The 19,030-nt window shown below is 46.7% G+C and overlaps 1 protein-coding gene across 1 annotated transcript; it reads right to left on the bottom strand.

Annotated features, from left to right (window-relative positions):
- Positions 1–11,242: 11,242 nt before the first annotated feature.
- On the bottom strand, positions 11,243–15,904 carry LOC147300580 (uncharacterized). Its single transcript, XM_086285109.1, has one exon. It carries the CDS (start codon positions 15,651–15,653, stop codon positions 13,446–13,448), a length of 2,208 nt encoding a protein of 735 aa, XP_086141235.1. The 5' UTR covers positions 15,654–15,904; the 3' UTR covers positions 11,243–13,445.
- Between the last annotated feature and the right edge of the window lie 3,126 nt (positions 15,905–19,030).

Raw genomic sequence — 19,030 nt, 5'->3', positions numbered from 1 at the left:
TTCCTTAACAACTGACATGTGTTTTTTGTGTAAAAGAGAGAGAGACACACACACACACACACACACACACACACACACACACACACACACACACACACACACTCACACTCAGCGGCTCAGAGATGAGGGAAAAACAACAGAAATCAGGATAGATTTTAATGTCAGGAGATGCCCTGTGATGCTGGGGCCATTGTGTAAGATTGGAATGTGTACCAGTGGCTGGTGGGTGGTCCTTGAAGGTCCCGGGAGGAGGCGGCGAGGAGGCAGCGGGTGGCTGGGCTTCGGCCTTGGCCCAGGAACGTCATTTATTCTGCGTGGTGCCGCGTGTGCCCTGTGCAGCTTCGATGTGTGCGGCTGACGCTCTGTGGTTCCTGTTCCTGTCATAAAAGGCCCTGTACAAGGGGATAAGAAATGCATCATTGGTTACCAAAATAAAACAGTGTCTTTCTGCCTGTGTCATTCTGTTTGGTTTCTTTGAGCGTTTGTTTCTTAAATACACAGCAAGTGTCACTCTCTCTCTCTCTCTCTCTGTCACACACACACACACACACACACCAAAGCACACACACCAAAGCGCGCACACACACACACACACACACACACACACACACACACACACACCAAAGCGCGCACACACACACACACACACACACACACACCAAAGCGCGCACACACACACACACACACACACACACACACACACACACACACACACACACACACACACACACAGACACAGACACTGTGAGGTTTGCAGTGCAAAATTTGAATTTTAGTGCATGGTGATTTGTCTCCCTCCAGTGGCCCACGGCAGGTATGATGAGGCTTAAATGATAGGTTATGGGGAAAAAGCCAGGAGAGGATGGGACAAAAGTGGAATAACTGAAAAAGTAAGAGGTGTAGAGGGCTGATGTTGGTGTCTAGGTGGGGGTTTTGGTGGGTGCCGGACGCTGTGGCGAAGAGGCCACGCCGATGGCTTCTTCGGTTCTGGAGATATGGCGAATCGGACCAAAAAGGATGGGACAAAACGGTCCCAGTCGGAGAAAGGAAGGTGCAGAGGGCCTGGGTCCACCACCACTGTACTCAGCAGGCCCTGCCGGGTCGTTCGACACGCAGCATGGCAGGGATCGGTGACATAACATGTAGCAGTTTCCCTTCACAGAAGCGTCTGCAGCAGGTGGGTGGAGGAGGAGGCAGCAGAACCAGGCCTTTGGAGCACTGTGTCATCTCCTGGTCCTGATGCTTTGAATCTCCCTCTCTGTCTGTCTGTCTGTCTGTCTGTCACACACACACACACACACACACACACACACACAGGAGCCGGTCAAGTGCTGTGCAACTGGGATTGCACCTGTCGTCCACAGGAGGGCGCCTAGCTGGGAAGTCCAGTACATTCCATATTAAAGTTGTTGCAAGTGCATTTTTTGTGTAAAAGACAGACACACACACACACACACACACACACACACACACTGTAAGGTCTGAAGTGCAAAATTTGAATTACATTCCTTTGTATCTCTCCCTCTCTCTCTCTCTCTCTCTCTCTCTCTGTCTCTCTCTCTCTCTCTCTCTCTCTGTCAACACACACACACACACACACACACACACACACACACACACACACACACACACACACACACACACACACTGTAAGGTCTGAAGTGCAAAATTTGAATTACATTCCTTTGTATCTCTCCCTCTCTCTCTCTCTCTCTGTCTCTCTGTCTCTCTCTCTCTCTCTCTGTCAACACACACACACACACACACACTCACACACACCAAAGCACACAGACAGAAGCTGGTCACAACTGCTGTGCAACTGGGATTGAACCAGGGGGGCTCCCTCTGCTGGCTCAATGCGGTACAAAGTGTCAGAAGCTGTTAGATATCTGCTTTTGACAATCAATTGCACCTGTCATCCACAGGAGGGCGCCTAGCTGGGAAGTCCAGTACATTCCATATTAAAGTTGTTGCAAGTGCATTTTTTGTGTAAAAGACAGACACACACACACACACACACACACACACACACACACACACACTGTAAGGTCTGAAGTGCAAAATTTGAATTACATTCCTTTGTATCTCTCCCTCTCTCTCTCTCTCTCTCTCTCTCTCTCTCTGTCAACACACACACACACACACACACACACACACACACACACACACACACACACACACACACTGTAAGGTCTGAAGTGCAAAATTTGAATTACATTCCTTTGTATCTCTCCCTCTCTCTCTCTCTCTCTGTCTCTCTCTCTCTCTCTCTGTCAACACACACACACACACACACACACACACACACACACACACACACACACACACACACACACACACACACACACACACACACACACTCAATGGAGTATAAAATAAAGACCGGGGCAGTTCTCTCACTGGAGTCTCTTAGAGTGGAGGCTGCCCTTGCTAGCAAGAAGTTCTGTGTGTTTCTCTTCTCTGAGTCTTTACTGAAGAAGTGTTTTATAACATTTTCCTTAACAACTGACATGTGTTTTTTGTGTAAAAGAGAGAGACACACACACACACACACACACACACACACACACACACACACTCACACTCACACTCACACTCACACTCACACTCACAGGCTCAGAGATGAGGGAAAAACAACAGAAATCAGGATAGATTTTAATGTCAGGAGATGCCCTGTGATGCTGGGGCCATTGTGTAAGATTGGAATGTGTACCAGTGGCTGGTGGGTGGTCCTTGAAGGTCCCGGGAGGAGGCGGCGAGGAGGCAGCGGGTGGCTGGGCTTGAGCTGTGGATCAGGGACGTCATTAATTCTGCCTGGTGCTGCGTGTGCCCTGTGCAGCTTGGATGTCTGCCGCTGACGCTCTGTGGTTCCTGTTCTGCTGATCTCCTGGTCCACACACGGCTTCAGGGTGTACTGTACAAGGGGAGAAGAAATGCATCATTGGTTACCAAAATAAAACAGTGTCTTTCTGCCTGTGTCATTCTGTTTGGTTTCTTTGAGCGTTTGTTTCTTAAATACACAGCAAGTGTCACTCTCTCTCTCTCTCTGTCACACACACACACACACACACACACACACACACACACACACACACAGACACTGTGAGGTCTGCAGTTCAAAATTTGAATCTCAGAGCTTGGTGTTTTTGTCTCCCTCCAGTGGACAAATGCAGGTATGATGAGGGTTGGTTAGGTTAGGGGGTAATAGCCAGAGCTTGACGGAATAAAATGGAATAACTGGGAAAGTAAGTGTCGTAGAGGGATGAAAGTGGTGTCTACGGGGGGGTTTCGGGGTGCTCCGGACACCCTGGTGAAGACCCCATGTCGATAGCACCAACGGTTCTGGACTTGGTGTAAATGGGTCCAAATTTGACGGAATAAAAAGGTCAAAGTGGCAGATAGGAGTGTCCGATCGGGCCGATTCCACCACCACTGTACTCAGCAGGCCCTGCCGGGTCGTTCGACACGCAGCATGGCAGGGATCGGTGACATAACATGTAGCAGTTTCCCTTCACAGAAGCGTCTGCAGCAGGTGGGTGGAGGAGGAGGCAGCAGAACCAGGCCTTTGGAGCACTGTGTCATCTCCTGGTCCTGATGCTTTGAATCTCCCTCTCTGTCTGTCTGTCTGTCTGTCTGTCACACACACACACACACAGAAGCTGGTCAAGTGCTGTGCAACTGGGATTGCACCTGTCGTCCACAGGAGGGCGCCTAGCTGGGAAGTCCAGTACATTCCATATTAAAGTTGTTGCAAGTGCATTTTTTGTGTAAAAGACAGACACACACACACACACACACACACACACACACACACACACACACAGTAAGGTCTGAAGTGCAAAATTTGAATTACATTCCTTTGTATCTCTCCCTCTCTCTCTCTCTCTCTCTCTCTGTCTCTCTCTCTGTCTCTCTCTCTCTCTCTCTGTCAACACACACACACACACACACACTCACACACACCAAAGCACACAGACAGAAGCTGGTCACAACTGCTGTGCAACTGGGATTGAACCAGGGGGGCTCCCTCTGCTGGCTCAATGCGGTACAAAGTGTCAGAAGCTGTTAGATATCTGCTTTTGACAATCAATTGCACCTGTCATCCACAGGAGGGCGCCTAGCTGGGAAGTCCAGTACATTCCATATTAAAGTTGTTGCAAGTGCATTTTTTGTGTAAAAGACAGACACACACACACACACACACACACACACACACACACTGTAAGGTCTGAAGTGCAAAATTTGAATTACATTCCTTTGTATCTCTCCCTCTCTCTCTCTCTCTCTCTCTCTCTCTGTCTCTCTCTCTCTCTCTCTCTCTCTGTCAACACACACACACACACACACACACACACACACACACACACTGTAAGGTCTGAAGTGCAAAATTTGAATTACATTCCTTTGTATCTCTCCCTCTCTCTCTCTCTCTCTGTCTCTCTCTCTCTCTCTCTGTCAACACACACACGCACACACACACACACACACGCTCAATGGAGTATAAAATAAAGACCGGGGCAGTTCTCTCACTGGAGTCTCTTAGAGTGGAGGCTGCCCTTGCTAGCAAGAAGTTCTGTGTGTTTCTCTTCTCTGAGTCTTTACTGAAGAAGTGTTTTATAACATTTTCCTTAACAACTGACATGTGTTTTTTGTGTAAAAGAGAGAGACACACACACACACACACACACACACACACACACACACACACACACACACTCACACTCAGCGGCTCAGAGATGAGGGAAAAACAACAGAAATCAGGATAGATTTTAATGTCAGGAGATGCCCTGTGATGCTGGGGCCATTGTGTAAGATTGGAATGTGTACCAGTGGCTGGTGGGTGGTCCTTGAAGGTCCCGGGAGGAGGCGGCGAGGAGGCAGCGGGTGGCTGGGCTTCGGCCTTGGCCCAGGAACGTCATTTATTCTGCGTGGTGCCGCGTGTGCCCTGTGCAGCTTCGATGTGTGCGGCTGACGCTCTGTGGTTCCTGTTCCTGTCATAAAAGGCCCTGTACAAGGGGATAAGAAATGCATCATTGGTTACCAAAATAAAACAGTGTCTTTCTGCCTGTGTCATTCTGTTTGGTTTCTTTGAGCGTTTGTTTCTTAAATACACAGCAAGTGTCACTCTCTCTCTCTCTCTCTCTGTCACACACACACACACACACACCAAAGCACACACACCAAAGCGCGCACACACACACACACACACACACACACCAAAGCGCGCACACACACACACACAGACACAGACACTGTGAGGTTTGCAGTGCAAAATTTGAATTTTAGTGCATGGTGATTTGTCTCCCTCCAGTGGCCCACGGCAGGTATGATGAGGCTTAAATGATAGGTTATGGGGAAAAAGCCAGGAGAGGATGGGACAAAAGTGGAATAACTGAAAAAGTAAGAGGTGTAGAGGGCTGATGTTGGTGTCTAGGTGGGGGTTTTGGTGGGTGCCGGACGCTGTGGCGAAGAGGCCACGCCGATGGCTTCTTCGGTTCTGGAGATATGGCGAATCGGACCAAAAAGGATGGGACAAAACGGTCCCAGTCGGAGAAAGGAAGGTGCAGAGGGCCTGGGTCCACCACCACTGTACTCAGCAGGCCCTGCCGGGTCGTTCGACACGCAGCATGGCAGGGATCGGTGACATAACATGTAGCAGTTTCCCTTCACAGAAGCGTCTGCAGCAGGTGGGTGGAGGAGGAGGCAGCAGAACCAGGCCTTTGGAGCACTGTGTCATCTCCTGGTCCTGATGCTTTGAATCTCCCTCTCTGTCTGTCTGTCTGTCTGTCTGTCAGGGTTAGGGTTAGGGTTAGGGGTTAGGGTTAGGGGTTAGGGTTAGGGTTAGGGTTAGGTTAGGGGCCTATTGATCTTGTACAGTCACTGTTGTGAGTCCGGTGCACTGGCAACAGCTGCCTGGTCACTGTCACTCATGTCTCACCCCTTGTGGCAAACCAGTCTATTATCACTCTCATTAGAAAAAGAAAATTTCAATTGAGGACACAATATTCTTTTTTTTTTTTTTTTTTTTTTTTTTTTTTTTTTTTTTTTTTTTTTTTTTTTTTTTTGCCCCAGCATGTACCTCTCCAGCTTTTATTGTCATGTCAAGAGTCTCACAAAACAGCAATAATTGTCAATACAATTGAAAGGGAGCAATTCAGACTGCGTTCAGGCCCCGTGGATGTTGAGTTCGCAGTCTGGAAATCCACAATCTCTCATATCTCCTCCTCTGGCCCTCCGTCCATGTCGCACAGGTTTGAAGTCCCGTTATACTCAGATGTTGTAATGTGTGAATTTGGAAATGCAATACTAGTGGCGTGTCCAGTCCATTCCTCTCAATATTGTAAATATGTTGTTTTAACCTCTCCAGCAGAGTTTGACCTGTTTCACCCACATAGAGTAGACCACATTCTTCGCAACAGATGCAATAAACGATGTTGCTCGTGTTTAGGGACATTCTCTGTAAGATGGGTGCCCCTATTTTCCCATAAGGATTATACAAGAACCGTTTCGGTTTAAAGGCCCAATGATTGGGTTTCCCCGATCTTATACGTCTCATCTGTTCTGGCAACTTGGCCCTGACGAGCATATCTCTCAGATTCTTGTTCCTCCTGTGGGCTGAAATCACTCTGCAGTCTTGGAGTCGTATCAAACCAGAGGTGTATTTCTTAAAGTTTGTTTTAAGTTGATGATGCAATGGTAGATGAGAACGCGAGTAAGTGGTAACTAGTGGCATAAGTCTATTCTGTTCTCCCTGTTGTATCTGATTTTGAGTCTGATTTCCCCTCATTGCATTAGAGTTTAGTCCAGCAAGGGTGCTGCTCTTAATTGTTCTAAGGAACCTACTAGAATATCCCCTCTTCCTGAGGCTCCGGAATAATATGCCAATTGCATCCTGAAGATCTGATTCCTTTGAAGAAATTCTATAGAACCTGATGATTTGGGACTTTATGATACCCTTAAAAGTGTGTTTGGGATGATAGCTGCTCTTATGCAAGAGAGCGTGGCAATAGGGTTAGGGTTAGGGTTAGGGTTAGGGTTAGGGTTAGGGTTAGGGTTAGGGGTTAGGGTTAGGGTTAGGATTTGTGAAAGAAAACGCAATGATCCCTCCCCACTTCGTCCGACGACTGGGTGGTTGGATGGAGGGCCACTGGAAAGGCACGGGCCACCGCACGTCATGCTCAGTCCCCATTTCCCTTCCCCGTCTCAGTCCTCCTCCTTCTGTCCTTGAGAAGTGACCAGCTTGCCCCCAGGAGGCCCTGAGACAGCACTTTTGGCCACTCCCCATGTATATGATGCCCTTCATTTACACACTTAACCTTATTGTTTAAATACTTTTCTTAGTCTGAATCCATGTTCTTTTCAATCCTTTATTATTTATTGTTACGTTTTCTTTTTATTTATTTTATTGTATTATCATTTTATTGTCTCCTTAATTTGACATTATTGTGTATTTTAATTTTTTAAGGTAATATTTAAGGACACATCATCAGTAGTGGACCTTGGAATCATTGGGTGTTTCGGCCATTTATCACTAGACACCCTCTTCCAAGGAAGGCCCCGCCCAGGTTGATCAAGCCTTGGGGTGTGTCATCAACTAAATAAAATAACAGTAATTAATTAATGCCTTTCTGGGTTTTAATTTTTAAAGTTTCCAAGGGGTCAATGTTGTATCGTTAATTGTTGTTCACATTTAATGACATACTGTCTTGTTGAGTCGCATTTCAAAGAGTTAATGAGGCCCTATTTGGGCTCATGGGAGTCTAACGTATATACGTGACTTTGAAAATTTGACTCATTAGTTCACAATTCAACCAAATAAAATAACAGTAATTAATTAATGCCAATCTGGGCTTTAATTTTTAAAGTTTCCAAGGGGCCAATTAGGCCCTGTCAAGTTCAGTCCAAATCCAACGAGATGCCGTGATTTTGTAAAATCCTAACGTTAGTCGTTTTATCTTCATTTCAATAAAACCATCCAAAATCAAGTATTCCTGTTGTACCGTTAATTGTTGTTCACATTTAATGATATACTGTCTTGTTGAGCCGCATTTTAAAGAGCCAACGAGGCCCTATTTGGGCTCATGGAAATCTAACGTATGTACGTGACTTTGAAAATTTTACTCATTAGTTCACAATTCAACTAAATAAAACAACAGCAATTAATTAATGCCAATCTGGGCTTTAATTTTTAAAGTTTCCAAGGGGCCAATTGGCCCTGTCAAGTTCAGTCCAAATCCAACGAGGTGCCGTGATTTTGTAAAATCCTAACATTAGTCGTTTTATCTTCATTTCAATAAAACCATCCAAAATCAAGTATTCCTGTTGTACCGTTAATTGTTGTTCATATTTAATGATATACTGTCTTGTTGAGCCGCATTTTAAAGAGCTAACGAGGCCCTATTTGGGCTCATGGAAATCTAACGTATGTACGTGACTTTGAAAATTTTACTCATTAGCTCACAATTATTCGCTTTTAGCTTCTACAAATTTAAAGTATTAATATCATCACAGATGCTTCTCCTTCATTCGTTTCCTATATTTGTTATCATATATTCCCACTTACTTGTACCTTGTTCTTCAAATGAGGCTTCCTCACTGCCTGACCTGTCTGCCATCTGCTCCCTGAGCTCCATGTGCTCTGCCTGGTCTGACTTCCTGGTTCCCATCATGCACTTGGTCAGTATCCAGGGCAACCACTTTTGTATCCTTGAACTGCCATTTTGAAATCCGCCATCTTCTCTCCACGGTAACCATTTTGTTTATAATCGCCATCTTGGATCATTAGCTTTAGCCATAGTGTAATGTTAGCTTCCATATTAGCATCAACGAAATTCAATATAAAGTTGACTAGTCATATGTACATATTGTCCTATATCATGTGTCACTGTCATATAATTGTTAGCATTAGCTTAGCATTAGCATTAGCCCTCCACCATTTTGTAACCAAGGGCGACTGTATTTGTTTACAACGAACCGCCATATTGGATCTGGATGAGTTCCTCCACCATCTTGGGTCTTCCATCTTCTTGTCACCAGGGGCAACCAGTCCATGTCCAGCTGGACCACCATTTTGGATCCTGATGAGCACAGGCAGCCATTTTGTTCCCACTGATTTAAAAAAAGAGGTGAGAAAGAGAGAGAGAGAGAGAGTGAAAAAGAGAGAGAGAGAGAGAGAAAGAAAAGAGAAGGAAGAACCTATTTAATCCTATATTAATTTATTGTATTTTATTTTATTTTATTTCCTATATTATTCTATTTTATTTCTATATTATTTACTATTATCCATTATTAATATTATTATTATTATTTACTATTAGTATTATTAGTACTATTATTATTATTATTATTATAATTTACTATTAGTATTATTAGCACTACTGTTATTATTATTTACTATTATTAGTATTATTATGTACTATTAGTATTATTTACTATTAGTATTATCTACTATTATTTAATATTAGTATTATTAGTACTATTATATCATTATTATTATTATTATTATTCCTTCTCTTGAGAGGTGAGGAAGCGGGAGAGAGGGAGGGAGAGAGAGAGAGAGAGAGAGAGAGAGAGGAGAAGGAAGAGCCAGGAGGGGTCCACCGGTCTGGCAGGGTCCCCTCCCCGCCGGATCGGGCTGTCACTCATTCCTCCCCTCGGCCCCCAAGAGATGGATAGACAGAGGGGAGAGAAGAGTGATGAAACAGAACAAATTCATCTAAATTAAGTCCATCCTTGGTTAGGTTTAGGGTTAAAATCCCTGGCCAGGACATCCCACGGTTAGGGTTAGAATTGGATTTCTTGGCTAGGGTCCCCCACGGTTAGGTTTAGGGGTTGGAGTCCTGGGTAAGGATGTCCATCTCCGGTGTTGGCACTGTGATCAGCCTTCCAATTTTAACCAAAAAGTATACTTATCACTTCACGAACAATCGTTGATTGTATAAGGGCACAAGTAGGTACTTGGAGGGGGTCCGGACGAGGATCACTGGACTCTAGAGGGACCTGTATTCCGAAGGCACTGGCTGGTTAGGATTTGTGAAAGAAAACGCAATGATCCCTCCCCACTTCGTCCGACGACTGGGTGGTTGGATGGAGGGCCACTGGAAAGGCACGGGCCACCGCACGTCATGCTCAGTCCCCATTTCCCTTCCCCGTCTCAGTCCTCCTCCTTCTGTCCTTGAGAAGTGACCAGCTTGCCCCCAGGAGGCCCTGAGACAGCACTTTTGGCCACTCCCCATGTATATGATGCCCTTCATTTACACACTTAACCTTATTGTTTAAATACTTTTCTTAGTCTGAATCCATGTTCTTTTCAATCCTTTATTATTTATTGTTACGTTTTCTTTTTATTTATTTTATTGTATTATCATTTTATTGTCTCCTTAATTTGACATTATTGTGTATTTTAATTTTTTAAGGTAATATTTAAGGACACATCATCAGTAGTGGACCTTGGAATCATTGGGTGTTAGGGTTAGGGTTAGGGTTAGGGAGAGGAAAAGTGTTCCGGCCCCCGAAGGGACGCGGAGGTGCACGGTCCTTCCCTTGGGGTAGGGTTAGGGTTAGGGTTAGGGTTAGGGTTAGGGTTAGGGTTAGGGGGTTAGGGGGTTAGGGTTAGGGTTAGGGTTAGGGTTAGGGGGTTAGGGTTAGGGTTAGGGGTTAGGGTTAGGGTTAGGGTTAGGGGGTTAGGGTTAGGGTTAGGGGTTAGGGAAACATAAGATGGGGGCTCGGTCGCCGCAGGCGATCGAGCACCAATGCACTGGCCATCCCTGCTCCCGGCTCAAGGAACCATGTCTCCAATGTGGTGTCCTAAAAAGGATTGTGTTGGCATCCTGGGCATGAGACTTCCATTGTGATGAACCCGAGATAAGGGGGGGGCGGCAGGAGAAAGGGGTAAGAAAGAGAAAGAGTGTGAGAGGGAGAGAGAGAGAGAGAGAGAGAGAGAGAGAGAGAGAGGGAGGGAGGGTGGAGTTTGGAGTTGAGGGTTATCCCAATATAGGGTTAAATGTGGTTAGGTTTAGAATTGAAATCAGGGTTGGGCTTCAAGGATGAAATTAAACTCAGCACAGGGTTAGGACTGGTTAGGGTCAGGATAAGTCTCATGGTCAGGATGCTCCAGTAAACATATACAGACAGGCGAAGTACTGGTAACAACGATGATGATAAGGAACATAGTAATCACAGTAATAACAAAACAATAATAATAATAGACATAAATAATAGACAAGTATGTACAGTATGTGGACTTTATGTCCTTTAAAAACTTTTTTCATTTAACCCCTTAGGGTGTACAGTGTCCAGTTTTGCAATCCAGAGTCTTTCAGCCTTCCTCCTCTGCTGAGTAGTCCATCTGGGATTTGCCTGTATTACTGTGGCTCTGACAGATTCCCAGCTATGTGACAGGAAGTGTTTCACTAGTTGTGTGTGTGTGTTCTTCTTCCTTAACACATTGTACCTGTGCTGGGTGAATCTTGTCAGAATTGTGTTACTTGTCTCACCCACATACTGAATTCCACATTTGCTGCAAGTGATCATATATACACAGTTCTTGGAGCGTGGAGTCCCATTAGCTTGTGAGCAGAATACAGTCCCATTAGAAAAACTGCGCAACCATTTCTGGTGCTTAAAAAATTGCCCCTGGTCTCTGAGTTTGGGCTCAGAGAGAGGTGAGATTTTTGCCTTAATGAGGAAATCCCTTAGGTTTTTATTCCTCCTAAAGGCAGCTATTACCTTATGATCCCCCAGCAATCGGGTTTTCTGGACAAGATCCTGAAAATTGTTTCTAATCACTCTGATTAGTTTGCACGTTGATGGGGCATAGGTCAAAACGACAGGCAGGACAGGTGTCAAATCAATGGGTTTTGTCTGCAGGAATGAATTGAAGCATTTCCTGAGGAAAGAGCGACAGTACCCCCTACTGGTGAGAGCTGAGAATAAAATTTTGGTCGCTGCTCTGAAGTCAGTAGGTTGTGTGCAAATTCTGTGAAATCTCAACAGTTGTGACTTTATTAAACCAGCAAAGGTGTGTTTTGGGTGGAAACTTGTTTTGAATAAAAGGGCATGTGTGTCTGTGGGCTTGAAGAATACTTTAATATCCAATTTGTGTGTCTGTGGAAAATTTGGGCCTTTGAAAGTGGTTGTATCCAAGAAATCAATTGTGGTTCTATTAATTGTAGATTTTAATTTGATCGAATCATTATGGCCGTTCAGAGTGCTTAGAAAGGTTTCAAAATCTTGTTCAGAGTGTGGCCATATGCCCCAGATGTCGTCAAGAAACCGATAGTAGTACAGTGGTTTCTTGACACATTTTGCCAGGGCTGCAGTTTCCCATTCTGCCATGAAAATGTTGGCATATGCCGGTGCGAATTTTTTGCCCATGGCTGTACCTTTTATCTGCAAGAAGAAGTCCCCATTGAATTCAAAGTCATTTCTCGTTAAGTTGATTTCTAATAATTGTAATAATTCCTTTTCAGGTCTTTTTTTGTCTGGGTATTTTTGGAAAATATTCCTGATGGAGTTTATTCCCTCCTTAATGTCAATATTAGTATAGAGGCTGTCAATGTCAATTGAAAAGAGAAATGATTCAATGGGGACTTCTGTCTGCTTAACCTTTTCCACAAAGTCATACGTATCCTTAATGTAACTGTCATGTCTTATGGATAAGGGATTAAGGAAGAAGTCCAGATATTCTGCAGTGTGATAAGTTTCACTACCGCAATCAGACACAATGGGACGCCCGGGAGGCACCTGAAATGGCACAGACCACTTTGCTGGGTCTTTGTGAATTTTAGGTAATAAATAAAAGAGCCTTCCCCTTGGCTCAGCGGAGCCCAGTAAATAGGTTTTTTGTTTCAAATTAATGAATTTTTTTAGGTGTAGATTATTAACAATTTTCTCCACAATAGGTAATGTGTCCAAATAGATAGGTTTCTTTAATTTAGAATAATAGGTTTTATCATGTAATTGTCTGTAGCCCTCTTGTAGGTATTGATCCCTGTCCAAGATTACTACAGCGCTGCCTTTATCCGCTGGTTTTAAGATTATTGATTTATTTTCTTTCAGTTCTTTAAGAGCTTTGAGCTCCTCCTCCGTTAAATTTGGTTTAACGTGGCTGATGTGGAAATGGTTATTAAAATATTCATAGTCAGCTTTCATTAAAGTGGACACTTCCTGTGGAAGCTGACCTAATGGAGGAGACCACTCAGATTTAAGAGTGAAAGGCTGGGGTTCTGCATCAGACTTCTCCCCATAATGAATAGCCAATTTGATTCTCCTGTGATATTGTTGAATATCATGCTTACATTGTAATTTGAAATTTTTGTCAGGACCTATTGCAGGAATGAAATTAAGACCCCTATTCAGGAGGTTCCGCTGGGCAGTGGAAGGCTTAAAATGCTTAGACAAGTTAATAACACCAGAACTTACCCCCTCCCTTTTATCAGATGGGCTCAAGGGGACTCCACAAAAGCATTCCAGTGCTCCAACATATGCAAAGCCGTCACGTCAGTCCAGTGGATGTTGTCCCTTCCTGTCTCAAAACTGTCATCAGGAAGAGCCGGTATGTGGTTCACCAGACCTGTAATGAAAGTGTTTAAGTGCAGGAGTGTGTCCTGCTCATTCTGGGGCAGAGCGGAGGAGTAGTTCACCACTGGGACGTAGATGTCAGCTTCAGGAAATTCATTCTGGGCCGTCAGTAGTGCCTTTTTCAGTTCTGTGATTGGTGTGTTCTTGTCCCTCTGTGATCTGTTATTTAGGCCAAAAGATAAAACTATTGTTTCCACCTCTACGCTGGAAGTGGCTTTTTCCAGCAGGGCCTGTGCATGGCACCACTTTGCACCGGGGAAGCTGTCAATTTGCACGTTCTCCGCTGAAAAAGATGGGAGTGTGCTTACATTTGAGTCACCGATGATGAGTGCTGATTTCCTGATGTGGAGGCTCCAATCCTGCAGCTTCCTCTGCGTGTTTGGGTGTCTCGTGGGGAGGACGGGTTGTTCAGCAGGTGAAGCAGGTGCAAGGGGAGGAGACTGGGAGGATTCCTCCATTCTCCTCGTCTGGAGGCGGGTCTGCACGCAGGATTTCAGTCTGTCCTGTGTGGTGCGTGGCAGGCCGAGATGTGCGGACGTGGACGGTCCAGGCGCTGTTTCAATGTCTTTTATGGGTCTCGTGGGGATGGTGTCGTCCCCCTGAGTGAGGTCCATTACCTCGATCATTATGTCATCTTCCGGTTGCGGGGACTGAGTGGGCGGGGGTGGCTCCTCCTCAGCAGAGGTCGTGCGAAGCGCGGCGAATACCCTCTCCACTCTCCGGTCTTTTGGTGACATTGGTGTGGGTTCAGGAGGGTCTTCATGGGGGGTGGGGGTGATGGGTTTTGGATCGTCGTCCTCCTCACCGTCGCGCTCTATGAAAGGTGACCAGTCACCGCTGATGGTGTCGGTCATGGTGGTCGCCGTCGCCGTGGTGACAGGGCGCGCTGTGGGTGGAGCATGCACCTGTGCAGTCACCGTTATGGTTCGGCCGGCTCTGGGCTGTGGCGTGGCAGGCTGTGCAGTTGGAGCTGGCTGCAACACTTCTGTCAGAGGTTCGGTCGAGTCGAGTGTTATGAGATCATCTCTCACCTCTGGTTGTCGTGTCGGCTCGCTGGTCCCGCGGCTCTGTTCTCTCGATTCGGTGTCCGCTCTCAGGTCTGCCAGTCTGGCTATGATGGCTGCCTGGGTCTGGTCCAGTGACTCCGGTCGGAGACGGCGGCCCAGGTTGCGCTTGGCCCAGGATGACGCCACCTCAAAGGGTCCTTCCCAGTCCTGTTTAGGAAACTCAAAGAGGCGTTTTAGCTCCACCTCCATAGCCATAGAATAATGATCGCGGAGAATTAGGGCTGTTGTGTATGCCCAATTCTTCGCATTACCCTCGATTCGAGTCTGTGTTTGTTCGCTCGGTGCAGCTGGCTTAATGACAGTCATTAAAGTCTGTAAAATTTTGTTCAGGGAGGGCGGATATTTGTCCCTTGAAACGTTTTTAAGGTGATGAACAGATTTGATCAGTCTGTGAATAATCCGCACTTTAGCTGAAAAGTCTGCGTCATCAGATGGCACGGCGTGTCTGGGAGGATCAGGTCGTGAAAATCTGGCACGCTTCACATACCGTCTGTCCCATGCTTGTCCTCGGTCAGCCAGGCGCCTCTGCTCGTGTTGATCCCCGTGACGGGCAGCATAGCGGGTCGTAGTTGGTCGCTCTCTGCTCCGGCGCTGCCGCCATGTGTGGGGGATTTCTCTCTCCTCTCTCCGGTGGTGCCATCCACTCACCACTGAAGCGTAGGTCCGGTGCTCAGTGTGGGATGGGTAGCTACGATCCCGGGCTCGCTCCTGTTCAAAACGGTGCCCTTGTTCCGGCCGATCACGGTAGCGGGCTGCATAGCGGACTGGAGCTGGCTGTTCTGCCCTCCGGTGTTGACGCCATGCCGGGTGAGCGTTGTGGGGAATTTCTCTCCCCTCACGGCGGTCATGTCCCCTCACCACCGATGCGTAGGTACGGCGCACGGCGCGGGACGGGTAGCTGGTCCGTCTGGGAGACCTCCGGTCGTCTCTGAAGCCGCGGTCGCCTCTCCGGCCTCTGCGATGGCGGACGACGGTCCAGTCGTCTTCTGGATAAAACGTGGGCATGTTTGCAGGCACACTTGCGGTCTCAGCTTAAACAAATGGTCGCTGGGGACCGTGCTAGCAGTGTAATAATTGCTGTGTGTCCCAAAAATAATAAAAAAAGATAGTCCTCACGTTTGTTCAGAAAATGAAAAAGAGCTTTATTTTCGCTTAATGCAAAAAATAAAAGCAAACAAATTTACAAAATTTACAAAGAAATAAGCCAAAGTCGCGACGTTTCGGTCAACATTAACCTTCTTCAGGCTGGCTTACTCAAAGAGGGTTAGGGTTAGGGTTAGGGGGTTAGGGGGTTAGGGTTAGGGTTAGGGTTAGGGTTAGGGTTAGGGGGTTAGGGTTAGGGTTAGGGGTTAGGGTTAGGGTCAGGGTTAGGGGGTTAGGGTTAGGGTTAGGGGTTAGGGTTAGGGTTAGGGGTTAGGGTTAGGGGTTAGGGTTAGGTTAAGGGGATTTAGCCAGAGCTTGACGGAATAAAATGGAATAACTGGGAAAGTAAGTGTCGTAGAGGGATGAAAGTGGTGTCTACGTGGGGTGTTTCTGCCGCTCCGCACGCGCTGGTGAAGACCCCATGTCGATAGCACCAACGGTTCTGGACTTGGTGTAAATGGGTCCAAATTTGACGGAATAAAAAGGTCAAAGTGGCAGATAGGAGTGTCCGATCGGGCCGATTCCACCACCACTGTACTCAGCAGGCCCTGCCGGGTCGTTCGACACGCAGCATGGCAGGGATCGGTGACATAACATGTAGCAGTTTCCCTTCACAGAAGCGTCTGCAGCAGGTGGGTGGAGGAGGAGGCAGCAGAACCAGGCCTTTGGAGCACTGTGTCATCTCCTGGTCCTGATGCTTTGAATCTCCCTCTCTGTCTGTCTGTCTGTCTGTCTGTCACACACACACACACACACACACACACACACACACACACACACACACAGAAGCTGGTCAAGTGCTGTGCAACTGGGATTGCACCTGTCGTCCACAGGAGGGCGCCTAGCTGGGAAGTCCAGTACATTCCATATTAAAGTTGTTGCAAGTGCATTTTTTGTGTAAAAGACAGACACACACACACACACACACACACACACACACACACACACACACACACAGTAAGGTCTGAAGTGCAAAATTTGAATTACATTCCTTTGTATCTCTCCCTCTCTCTCTCTCTCTCTCTCTGTCTCTCTCTCTCTCTGTCAACACACACACACACACACTCACACACACCAAAGCACACAGACAGAAGCTGGTCACAACTGCTGTGCAACTGGGATTGAACCAGGGGGGCTCCCTCTGCTGGCTCAATGCGGTACAAAGTGTCAGAAGCTGTTAGATATCTGCTTTTGACAATCAATTGCACCTGTCATCCACAGGAGGGCGCCTAGCTGGGAAGTCCAGTACATTCCATATTAAAGTTGTTGCAAGTGCATTTTTTGTGTAAAAGACAGACACACACACACACACACACACACACACACTGTAAGGTCTGAAGTGCAAAATTTGAATTACATTCCTTTGTATCTCTCCCTCTCTCTCTCTCTCTCTCTCTCTCTCTCTGTCTCTCTCTCTCTCTCTCTCTCTCTGTCAACACACACACACACACACACACACACACACACACACACACACACACACACACACACACACACACACACACTGTAAGGTCTGAAGTGCAAAATTTGAATTACATTCCTTTGTATCTCTCCCTCTCTCTCTCTCTCTCTGTCTCTCTCTCTCTCTCTCTGTCAACACACACACACACACACACACGCACACACACACGCTCAATGGAGTATAAAATAAAGACCGGGGCAGTTCTCTCACTGGAGTCTCTTAGAGTGGAGGCTGCCCTTGCTAGCAAGAAGTTCTGTGTGTTTCTCTTCTCTGAGTCTTTACTGAAGAAGTGTTTTATAACATTTTCCTTAACAACTGACATGTGTTTTTTGTGTAAAAGAGAGAGAGACACACACACACACACACACACACACACACACACACACACACACACACACACACACACTCACACTCAGCGGCTCAGAGATGAGGGAAAAACAACAGAAATCAGGATAGATTTTAATGTCAGGAGATGCCCTGTGATGCTGGGGCCATTGTGTAAGATTGGAATGTGTACCAGTGGCTGGTGGGTGGTCCTTGAAGGTCCCGGGAGGAGGCGGCGAGGAGGCAGCGGGTGGCTGGGCTTCGGCCTTGGCCCAGGAACGTCATTTATTCTGCGTGGTGCCGCGTGTGCCCTGTGCAGCTTCGATGTGTGCGGCTGACGCTCTGTGGTTCCTGTTCCTGTCATAAAAGGCCCTGTACAAGGGGATAAGAAATGCATCATTGGTTACCAAAATAAAACAGTGTCTTTCTGCCTGTGTCATTCTGTTTGGTTTCTTTGAGCGTTTGTTTCTTAAATACACAGCAAGTGTCACTCTCTCTCTCTCTCTCTCTGTCACACACACACACACACACACACCAAAGCACACACACCAAAGCGCGCACACACACACACACACACACACACACACACACACACACACACCAAAGCGCGCACACACACACACACACACACACACACACCAAAGCGCGCACACACACACACACACACACACACACACACACACACACACACACACACACACACACACACACAGACACAGACACTGTGAGGTTTGCAGTGCAAAATTTGAATTTTAGTGCATGGTGATTTGTCTCCCTCCAGTGGCCCACGGCAGGTATGATGAGGCTTAAATGATAGGTTATGGGGAAAAAGCCAGGAGAGGATGGGACAAAAGTGGAATAACTGAAAAAGTAAGAGGTGTAGAGGGCTGATGTTGGTGTCTAGGTGGGGGTTTTGGTGGGTGCCGGACGCTGTGGCGAAGAGGCCACGCCGATGGCTTCTTCGGTTCTGGAGATATGGCGAATCGGACCAAAAAGGATGGGACAAAACGGTCCCAGTCGGAGAAAGGAAGGTGCAGAGGGCCTGGGTCCACCACCACTGTACTCAGCAGGCCCTGCCGGGTCGTTCGACACGCAGCATGGCAGGGATCGGTGACATAACATGTAGCAGTTTCCCTTCACAGAAGCGTCTGCAGCAGGTGGGTGGAGGAGGAGGCAGCAGAACCAGGCCTTTGGAGCACTGTGTCATCTCCTGGTCCTGATGCTTTGAATCTCCCTCTCTGTCTGTCTGTCTGTCTGTCTGTCACACACACACACACACACACACACACACACACAGGAGCCGGTCAAGTGCTGTGCAACTGGGATTGCACCTGTCGTCCACAGGAGGGCGCCTAGCTGGGAAGTCCAGTACATTCCATATTAAAGTTGTTGCAAGTGCATTTTTTGTGTAAAAGACAGACACACACACACACACACACACACACACACACAC

The sequence above is a fragment of the Aulonocara sp. 'chitande type north' Nkhata Bay genome, unplaced genomic scaffold (genome assembly GCF_057382095.1).
Source record: "Aulonocara sp. 'chitande type north' Nkhata Bay isolate Kocher_YH1m ecotype deep benthic unplaced genomic scaffold, A_spYH_male_GT1.1 unmapped_scaffold_29, whole genome shotgun sequence".
In the NCBI taxonomy this organism is placed as follows: Eukaryota; Metazoa; Chordata; class Actinopteri; order Cichliformes; family Cichlidae; genus Aulonocara; species Aulonocara sp. 'chitande type north' Nkhata Bay.
The sequence above is the reverse complement of the archived record's forward strand: the minus strand, read 5'-3'. Positions and strand labels throughout refer to the sequence as shown.